The sequence below is a fragment of the Myxocyprinus asiaticus genome, chromosome 40 (genome assembly GCF_019703515.2).
Source record: "Myxocyprinus asiaticus isolate MX2 ecotype Aquarium Trade chromosome 40, UBuf_Myxa_2, whole genome shotgun sequence".
NCBI classification, from domain to species: Eukaryota; Metazoa; Chordata; class Actinopteri; order Cypriniformes; family Catostomidae; genus Myxocyprinus; species Myxocyprinus asiaticus.
This window is the reverse complement of record NC_059383.1, coordinates 11,253,286-11,264,388: the sequence shown is the minus strand read 5'-3', so window position 1 is coordinate 11,264,388 and position 11,103 is coordinate 11,253,286. Positions and strand designations below refer to the sequence as shown.

General features: G+C 40.2%; 1 protein-coding gene across 1 annotated transcript in view; it reads right to left on the bottom strand.

Annotated features, from left to right (window-relative positions):
* Positions 1 to 5,240: 5,240 nt before the first annotated feature.
* LOC127431046 (mitogen-activated protein kinase kinase kinase kinase 2-like) overlaps positions 5,241 to 11,103 on the bottom strand; it is a 47,781-nt gene continuing 41,918 nt past the window's right edge. The window contains exons 29-32 of the mRNA XM_051681268.1: positions 7,559 to 7,645; positions 7,379 to 7,449; positions 7,240 to 7,295; positions 5,241 to 7,134 (exon numbers count right to left, since the gene is read on the bottom strand). Coding sequence (XP_051537228.1) covers positions 7,047 to 7,134; positions 7,240 to 7,295; positions 7,379 to 7,449; positions 7,559 to 7,645 — 302 coding nt within the window. The 3' untranslated portion in view covers positions 5,241 to 7,046. The remainder of the gene's footprint in view (positions 7,135 to 7,239; positions 7,296 to 7,378; positions 7,450 to 7,558; positions 7,646 to 11,103) is intronic.

Below are 11,103 nucleotides of genomic sequence, written 5' to 3'. Positions count from 1 at the left end.
AACTCGTACCGCCACGCCAACGCTTATAAACATATCAGAATCAGAATCAGATAAGGAATTTGTCATGGTGACAGAAGCTTCCAGTGCAAGAGAATGCAATGTATATACATACATACAAACATATACATTTAAACATATATACATCTAGTGACATATAAAAAAATAAAAATAAAAATAAGATATAACAGATAAAAAAAAGAGAAATATTCAGTAGCGCAATAATGTTGTTAGAATATTTTATATACAGATATACAGTTATGTGCAGGTGAGGTAATGTATTGAAGAATAGGTAGGATATGTTAAAGAATATAAATGAAATAAGGATATAAGTAGGAATGGATGGATTGAATATTGCACATGGTTGTATTGACCAAAGGAAAGTATTTGGGGGCAATTTTAACTGTTCATGAGATGGATGGCCTGAGGGAAAAAACTGTTTATGTGCCTGGCTGTTCTGGTGCTCAGTGCTCTGTAGCGCCGGCCAGAGGGCAATAGTTTGAAAAGGAAGTATGCTGGCTGAATGGGGTCAAGAGGGATTTTACCAGCCCTTTTTGTTACTCTGGATGTGTACAGTTCTAGCAGGGTGGGTAGGGGAGTGCCAATAATCCTCTCAGCAGTCCGAACTATCCTTTGAAGTCTTCTGATGTCTGACTTGGTACCTGAACCAAACCAGACAGTTATAGAAGTGCAGAGGACAGAATCAGTGACTGCTGAGTAAAACTGTATCAGCAGCGCCTGTGGCAGGTTGAATTTCTTCAACTGGCGAAGGAAATACAACCTCTGCTGGGCCTTTTTCAAAATTAAGTCTATGTGGGTCTCCCACTTCAGGTCCTGTGAGATGGTAGTGCCCAATGACTGCACTGCTGCTACAGTGACAGTGCTGTTCAGAATGGTGAGCGGGGTTAATGTTGGGGTGTTCCTTCTAAAGTCCACAATCATCTCCACTGTTTTAAGCGTGTTCAGCTCCAGGTTGTTTTGACTGCACCAGACGGCCAGCTGTTCAACAGCTGTTTCCCTTCTGTATGCAGACTCATCATCATCTTGGATGAGGCCGATGACTGTAGTGCCGTCTGCGAACTTCAGGAGCTTGACAGAGGGGTCCTTGGCGGTGCAGTTGTTTGTGTACAGGGAGAAGAGTAGTGGGGAAAGCACACATCCCTGGGGGGCACCAGTGCTGATTGTACATGTGGTGGAGGTGAATTTCCCCATTCTCCCTAGCTGCTGCCTGTCTGTCAGAAAGCTGGTGATCCACTGACAGATAGAGCCAGGAACAGAGAGCTGGGTTAATTTAGTCTATAGGAGATGGGGTTGATGGTGTTAAAAGTCAAACTGAAGTCAACAAATAGTATCCTTGCATAAGTCCCTGGTCTGTCTAGATGTTGAAGTATGTAATGCAGTCCCATATTGACTGCATAATCCACAGACCTGTTTGATCTATAAGCAAATTGAAGGGGATCCAGAAAGGGTTCAGTGATGTCCTTCAGGTGGGCCAACACCAGTCTCTCAAATGACTTCATGACCAGACGTCAGAGCGACGGGTCTGCAGTCATTAAGTCCTTTGATCTTGGGTTTCTTTGGGGTGGGGATGATTGTAGAGCATTTGAAGCAGCAGGGAACTTCACACTGCTCCAGTGATCTGTTGAAGATCTGTGTGAAGACAAGTGGGTGAAACACCATCTGGGCCCTGTGTTTTTCTTGTCTTCTGTTTCTGGAAGACCCGGCACACATCATCTTCACAGATCTTAAGTGCATGTTGAGTAGCAGGAGAGGGAGGAGGGTGGTGGCAGGAGGCTTTTCAAATCTACAGTAAAACACATTCAGGTCGTTATCCAGTTTGTTGATTCCCTACAGTGTTGGGGGATGGTGTCTTGTAGATGGTAATGACTTTCAGTCATCTCCATAGTAATGCAGGTTCGTTAGCTAAACATTTTTTTTTTCAGCTTTTCAGAGTAGCTTCTTTTAGCCACTCTAATCTCCTTTGTCAGTCTGTATTTGGCCTGATTGTACAAGATTTTATCCCCTCTTCTGTAAGCATCCTCTTTGGCCTGATGAAGCTGCCTGAGTTTTGCTGTAAACCATGGTTTGTTATTGTTGTATGTTAAATAAGTCCTAGTAGGAATGCACATGTCCTCACAGAAACTGATATATGTTAAAATCTCCAAGAATAATAATAAGTGAGTCCGGGTGTTGTTGCTCTGTGTCTGTGATCTGATCAGTCAGCTGGTGCAGCACGACGTTCACGCGTGTGGAGGAATATAGATACTCAAGGAAAACTCCCACTACAAGTGGAAAGGCTTTCAGTTTATGATGAGCGCCTCTAAATTAGGACAGCACATCTTCTTCATCGTTGTTGCATCTCTACACCAACATTCGTTGACGTAAAAACACGTTCTACCACCTCTCGTTTTCCACGTTAACTCCATGGCGAGATCCTCTCTGAACAGCTCGAAGCCTGGCAGATGTAATGCACTGTCCGGAATGGCTTCACTCAGCCAGGTTTATGTGAAGCACAATGCAGCAGAATTTGCAAAGTCCTTATTTTTACGGGTGAGGAGAAGTAATTCGTCCAAATACAAACTACGTTACCCAGGATGCATTAGTGGGACATGTGCAAGCAACTTGTGGAAATCACAGTTTTTAATGCTGTATCTGGAAGACAAATTAATTACTCTTTAAAAGAATTAAAAAAATAAGTGTATAAGCTTTTTTTCTCCTTTCAGATGCATGTCTTCCATACCAGCTACTAACATCAAGATGCACCAAGCTTCTGGATGACTCATTTCCAGACCATTAATAGATAGACTACTATTCAGAAAATCCAACCTTCAGTTACATCCAAGAAGCTGGTTACATCTAAACTATTTTTGGTAAACATATTTAATGTAGTACTGTATACCATTGTATACAATTCTTTGCAAAACTGAACTCAATAATTATTTTGAAACTCTTTCAGAAATGCAAACACTGAACCTAATAATAACTAAAAAAACTAACTATAAAACTTTTAAAGCATTTTAAATATACACTACCGTTCAAAAGTTTGGGGTCACTTGACTGAAATGTTTCTCATGATCTTAAAAATCTTTTGATCTGAAGGCGTATGATTAAATGTATGAAATTAGTTTTGTAGACAAAAATATAATTGTGCCACCATATTAATTTATTTCATTACAAAATGAACTAAAATGTAATTAAAAAAAAAAGTTTCTGAAATTGATGACTTGGACCAAATAATAAAGAAAAGCAGCCACTAAGTGCCCAGCATATAGATGGGAACTCCTTCAATACTGTTTAAAAAGCATCCCAGGGTGATACCTCAAGAAGTTGGTTGAGAAAATGTCAAGAGTACATTTCTGCAAAATCTAGGCAAAGAGTGACTACTTTGAAGATGCTAAAATATAACACAGTTTTGATTTATTTTGGATTTTTTTAATCACAACATAATTCCCATATTTCCATTTCTATTATTCCATAGTTGTGATGACTTTACTATTATTCTAAAATGTGAAAAGAAAAAAAAAAAAAAAAAGAATGAGTAAGCGACCCTAAACTTTTGAACGGTAGTGTATGTAAATGAAACATTTATTTTATTTTATTATTATTTGTTACACACACACACACACACACACACACACACACACACACACAGACACAGACACAGACACAGACACAGACACAGACACACACGTATATATATATATATATATATATATATATATATATATATATATATATATATATATATATATATATATATATATATTATTAATGATATATATTATATATAGGCAAACACACACTTCAAGATCATGCTGCATCAAAATCCTAATTATTATTTACAATAATTAAAAATATTATGAAAATAATCATTATATTACAATTAAGTCCCCAAGGGTGGAATAAATGATAAAAAAAAATAAGGCATGAAATGTATTTAATTATACTCACATTTCATTGCTTTATTTATTATATATATATATATATATATATATATATATATATATATATATATATATATATATATATACATACACACACACACACACACACGCACACGCACACTACCGGTCAAAAGTTTTGAAACACTTACTCATTCTTTATTATAATTGTTTTCACATTTTAGAATAATAGTAAAGTCATTAAAACTATGAAATAACATAAATGGAACTATGGGAATTATGTTGTGACTAAACAAAATCCAAAATAAATCAAAACTGTGTTATATTTTAGCATCTTCAAAGTAGTCACCCTTTGCCTAGAATTTGCAGACATGTACTCTTGACATTTTCTCAACCAACTTCTTGAGGTATCACCCTGGGATGCTTTTTAAACAGTATTGAAGGAGTTCCCATCTATGTTGGGCACTTATTGGCTGCTTTTTTTTATTATTTGGTCCAAGTCATCAATTTCAAAAACTCTTTTTTAAATTAAATTTTAGTTTTATAATGAAATAAATGAATATGGAGGCACAATTTTATTTTAATCTACAAAACTAATTTCAAACATTTAAGCATACGCCTTCAGATCAAAAGATTTTTAAGATCATGAGAAACATTTCAGTCAAGTGTTTCAAAACTTTTGACCAGTAGTGTATGTATCAGCCACAACATTAAAACCACTGACAGGTGACGTGAATAACATTTATTATCTCGTTACAATGGCACCTGTCAAGGGGTGGGATATATTAGGCAGCAAGTGAGCAGTCAGTTCTTGAATTTCATGTGTTGGAAGCAGGAAAAATGGGCAAGGGTATGTATCTGAGCAACTCTGACAAGGGCCAAATTGTGATGGCTAGACGCTGGGTCAGAGCATCTCCAAAACGGCAGGTCTTGTGGGATGTTTCCAGTATGCAGTGGTTAGTACCTAGCAAAAGTGGAAGGACAATCAGTGAACCGGTGACAGGGTCATGGGCGCCCAAGGCTCATTGATACACGTGGGGAGCAAAGGCTAGCCGGTCTGGTCCGATCCCACAGAAGAGATAATGTAGCACAAATTGCTGAAAAACATAATGCTGGCCATGATAGAAAGGTGTCAGAACACACACTGCATCGTAGCTTGCTGCGTATGGGGCTGCATAGCTGCAGACTGGTCAGAGTGCCCATGCTGACCCCTGTCCACCACCAAAAGTGCCTACAATGGGCACGTGAGTGTCAGAACTGGACCATGTGTATATATATATATATATATATATATATATATATATATATATATATATATATATATATATATATATACATACACACACACACACACACACACACCCCCTTCATTATACAGTTTGGGATGACAGTAAAACAGATTTCCGTAAAAGGGGGTCTTTTTTGTGCCATTTTCAATATTTTTTATATTTTGAATGGAACATTTTTTGAACAGAAAGACAAAAGGAGGACGCAGTTTTTTTAAGACTAGAGTAGGGTTAAAGCAACAAAAACTAGCATTAATCCTTTTATTTATTCTTGCCATTAACATTTATTTAATTTTTTGTACAGTTTTGGGTTCTTGTGGGTTATACAGTACTCCATTCTTGTTTTCCCCAAAGTTCATCACTGGTCTTATTAGTTTTACTGAAATCTATCAATTCCGATTTACTGGCGAAAGAAAGATAATTCTTAAACACAGCATCAAAACACTGTAAATGTGACGAGGAGGAGGACGTGGCTAGGTCGTGATGATGCATGGTCGGCTCTGAATCAGCTGATCAGCGGGAGAGGGAGATAAAGGTGAGCTGGAGGCGGCAGTTTGAGAGAGAGACGCACACAGCCGTGCAGCATGTGTGTCTGTGTTTATGTTTGTTTTATGTTGAGTTTCTTATTAAACTTTATGTTGACTGTTCAGGTGGTTCCCGCCTCCTCCTTGCCTGTTACCCAGGAGGGAGGAGGGATACGCTGTCGTGGAGTCCTCGCCACTGCTATCCACCAGGGGAGCAGCTGCGGCCATCTGCCTGGGGACGGAGTGGTCGCTGCTGGCCACCGAGAGCCGGAGGAACCGCTGCCACCCGCCGAAGAACGAGCGGTTGAGGACCGGGCGACAGTGCGTCCGGGAGCCGGCGAGCAAGTTCTTCTCTCGCTCTCCTCTCTCTCTCTCTCTATGTGTGTGTCTCCGCTCGCCCTTTCCCTCTCCCCACGCCTTCCCTCGTCTCTCCCCCAGGTTCACAGGAGGCGGGGTGGACCACTGGCTGACAGAACGGCTGGAAAGGCAGCGTCTCCCCTCCAGAGATGGGGGGGATGCAGAGTTGGTCAGACCAGTGGTGCCCCGGCCTGAATGGGGCAGGGGAGGAGTGTGACGATGAGGAGGGCGTGGCCGTGCTGCATGTGTGTCTGTTTATGTTTGTTTTACATTGAGTTTCTTATTAAACTTTATGTTTAATGTTCAGCTGGTTCCCGCCTCCTCCTTGCCTGTCCTTTATCTGTTACAGTAAACTTAAGGTGAAATACAACAGACTTGTGTAAAACATCCCACTCTTTGGTCAATGATCATACACTGCTTGCTCCACAACAAACCAAATTAAAGGTACAGTTCACAAAACAAATTACAATTCATTTACTCACCCTCATGTTGTTCCAAATAACTTTCTCCCTCCCATGAAACACAAAATAAGATGTTATGCAGAACTGACTTTCATCTTTTTTTCATGCACTGAAAGTAAATGTTGACTACGGCTAATATTTTGCCTAAAATCTCCTTTTGCGATCCACAAAAGAAAGTCATACGTGTTTGAAACAACATGAGGGTGAGATTTTTTTTATGAATTATTTCTTACAAATCTCATTTAGGTCTATGTTTGGTCTCTTTCTCTCATGGAGCACAGTTGATCCTCAGTCTCCGCATCCCTGCACCTCCAAACAAACTTCTGGCCCCTTTCTCCTTCCTGTCCTGAACGGCCAGGAGCCCTCCAGAGCACTGCGTGAACAGCATGTGCCTCCATCATGTCGTCCTCCGTTCTCTGAGCTTATTAGGCCTGACTAACTCTCCCCTTTTAGTGGTGAAGGGAGGAATATAATTCTCTGTAGTGTTTCCAGCTATCGCTGAACCTTCCCAGTGTCTCTTCAGTAGCTGCTTTCATGTCCTGTAAGGACATACAGGTTGCTCATGGCAGATGGGTCATCCGTAGGAGTACTTTGCAAGATTATGTCCCTGTGCAAGCAGATATAAATAATTTTAGTAAGGTTCGAATATTACACCTGACTGGAAGAGCCATTTGAATGCACTACAATGTCCATGGAAACCACTGTGGCATACCTCGTTGTTCCCAAAACCTGAAAAACTTGACTTCTGTCTGTGATCTCCTGGGTAACCTGTGGTGAACGGCATCATATTCAATCATTTTTACCTTCCTCATACACCAGTGAAACTATAATTTTATAGACATTATGTTTACCTCATTAGTTTGTAGGCTCCTTCCTTTCAGACCATGTTTCCAGAAGGCAAGAACACTGTCTTGCAGACACACTACAAGGAAAATTGCATAACTAATTTTTGGCCACCAGACGTGGTAGAAACAGGTTTGATTCCAAAACAGACAAAGCGTACATGATGGCCACAGTCTTACATGACTTACCAAGTGTCTGAATGGAAAAATCAAAAGTAAGTTCAGAGGTCTTCTGATGGCTCGGACATCCCTGTAGATTCACAACCTTTACGGTGTCTGAAACAGAAAGGTCTGTTAATGGACTCATTCATGAAGGAATGTTCCAGGTTCAACAGAACTTATGATGTCTATTACCACAGAACATAATTTCAAATCATCCCTCAATTTGTAAAAACAAACAAAACTTGCATTTACAATAATGCACATCCAATGGAAGTCTATGGGGCAAGGCATTGCACTGAGATAAATTTTAAAGGGTTAGTTCACTCAAAAATGAAATTTCTCCTTTATCATTTATTCACCCTCATGCCATCCCAGATGTGTTTGACTTTCTTTCTTATGCAGAATACAAATTAAGATTTCTAGAAGAATATTTCAGCTCTGTTGGTCCATACAATGCAAGTGAATGGTGACCAACATTTTAAAAATGTATGTGCTCCAAAAAGCACATAAAGGCAGCATAAAAGTAATCCAGTGGTTAAATCCATGTCTTCAGAAGTGATATGAAAGGTGTGGCTGAAAAACAGATCAATATTTAAGAATTTATATTTAAGATATAAATTCTCCTCCCTATCCAGTAGGTGGCAAAGTGCACGAAGAATGCGAATCGCCAAAATCAAAAGAAGAATGTGAAAGTGAAGATTTATAGTAAAATAATTCAATCAATCAATCAATCAATCAATCAATTTATAAAAGCACAATAAAAACAACAGTAGTTAACCACTGTGCTGTACAACCATAATAAAACAAATATCACAAAAATACATCACATAAATACATCACCAAAATACATCAATACAGCTGTATAAACCGCAATGCAAGATAAAGAGGTACATCAAAGCACAAATATATGTTTACACCTTTGGACTCTAAGGACAATAAACTCAGCAAAAAAAGAAACATCCCTTTTTCAGGACACTGTATTTTAAAGATAATTTTGTAAAAATCCAAATAACTTTACAGATCTTTATTGTAAAGGGTTTAAACAATGTTTTCCATGCTTGTTCAATGAACCATAAACAATTAGTGAACCTGCACCTGCGGAACGGTCCTTAAGACACTAACAGCTTACAGACGGTAGGCGATTATGGTCAAAGTTATAAAAACTTAGGACACTAAAGAGACCTTTCTACTGACTCTGAAAAACACCAAAAGAAAGATGCTCAGGGTCCCTGCTCATCTGTGTGAACGTGCCTTAGGCATGCTGTATGGAGGCATGAGGACTGCAGATGTGGCCAGGGCAATAAACTGCAATGTCCATACTGTGAGATGTCTAAGACAGCGCTACAGGGAGACAGGAAGGACAGCTGATCGTCCTCGCAGTGGCTGACCACGTGTAACAACACCTGCACAGGATCGGTACATAAGAAAATCACACCTGCAGGACAGGTACAGGATGGCAACAACAACTGCCCGAGTTACACCAGGAATGCACAATCCACCCATCAGTGCTCAGACTGTCCGCAATAGGCTGAGAGAGGCTGGACTGAGGGCTTGTAGGCCTGTTGTAAGGCAGGTCCTTACCAGACATCACCGGCAACAACGTCGCCTATGGGCACAAACCCACCTTCACTGGACCAGACAGGACTGGCAAAAAGTGCTCTTTACTGACAACTCGCGGTTTTGTCTCACCAGGGGTGATGGTCGGACTCGTGTTTATCATCGAAGGAATGAGCGTTACACCGAGGCCTGCACTCTGGAGTGGGATCGATTTGGAGGTGGAGGGTTCATCATGGTCTGGTGCGGTGTGTCACAGCATCATCGGACTGAGCTTGTTGTCATTGCAGGCAATCTCAACACTGTGTGTTATAAGGAAGACATCCTCCTCCCTCATGTGGTACTCTTCCTGCAGGCTCATCATGACATGACCCTTCAGCATGACAATGCCACCAGCCATACTGCTCTTTCTCTGCAAGACAGGAATGTCAGTGTTCTGCCATGGCCAGCGAAGAGCCCGGATCTCAATCCCATTGAGCACGTCTGGGACTTGTTGGATCGGAGGGTGAGGATGTGGAGAGAAATGTCCGGGAACTTGCAAGTGCCTTGGTGGAAGAGTTGGGTAACATCTCACAGCAAGAACTGGCAAATCTGGTGCAGTCCATGAGGAGGAGACGCACTGCAGTACTTAATGCAGCTGGTGGCCACACCAGATACAGACTGTTACTTTTGATTTTGACCCCCTCTTTGTTCAGGGACACATTATTCCATTTCTGTTAGTCACATGTCTGTGAAACTTGTTCAGTTTATGTCTTAGTTGTTGAATCTTTTTATGTTCATACAAATATTTACACGTTAAGTTTGCTTAAAATAAAAGCAGTTGAAAGTGAGAGGACGTTTCTTTCTTTGCTGAGTTTAGTAAGCCTACGCAAAAAGATTTTTTATTAACTTTGATTTAAATTCTGATTCTGTCGAAATGTCTCTAAGGGATATTGGTAAACTATTCCACAGTTTAGGGCCAGCAATTGCAAAAGCACGGTCACCCTTCGACTTCAGTCTAGACCTAGGAACCATCAATAATCTCTGATCATGTCAGAGATTGTATTTGCACTCAGATGGTCAGAGAGATAATTCGGTGCCAGTCCATTCAAAGCTTTAAAAACATAAAGTAGGATTTTAAAATCAATTCTGTATCGGACTGGCAACCAGTGTAAAGAGAATAAGATGGGGTAATGTGTTCATATTTCTGAGTACAAGTCAAAAGTCTAGCAACTGCATTTTGAACAGTTTGTAATCTATTAATGTACGATTGGTTTCTCCCTATATAAAGTGAGTTGCAGTAGTCGACTCGAGATGAAACAAAAGTATGTATCACTCACTCAAACTCTACAAATGATAAAAAACTCTTAACCTTAGCTAGGAGCCTTCATTGAAAAAAGCTAGGTTTGACTACTGCATTTATCTGTTTGTCAGATTTCAGTGCAGAATCGAATATGACACCCAAGTTATTCACAGACGGTTTAACATAAGATGCCAAATCTCCCAAATCATCATTTTTGCCGTCTGAGATGCCTGAAGGCCCAAACACAATCACCTCTGTTTTGCTGGCGTAGTGGACTAAAGCACATAACTGGTAATCAGAAGGTTGCTGGTTCGACCCCCACAGCCACCACCATTCTGTCCTTGAGCAAGGCACTTAACTTCAGGTTGCTCCGGGGGGATTGTCCCTGTAATAAGTGCACTGTAAGTCGCTTTGGATAAAAGCATCTGCCAAATGTAAAATGTAATATCCGACAGGCAATCGGATAAGGAATTCAAGCCATTTTTGTCATTATGCTTCAAGGGCAGATATATTTGAGTGTCATCTGCATAACAGTGAAATGACACCCCATGTTTGTTAAAAAATAGATCCCAAGGGAAGCATGTATAGTGAGAACAAAACAGGGGCCAGAATGGAGCCTTGAGCAACCCCACAGGTCAGAGTAGATTTAGACGATGAAAAACCATTAATACAAACTGAAAAGTTTCTATCATCCAAATAGGACTTAAACCAGTTGAGAGCATTACTTAAAAATTGA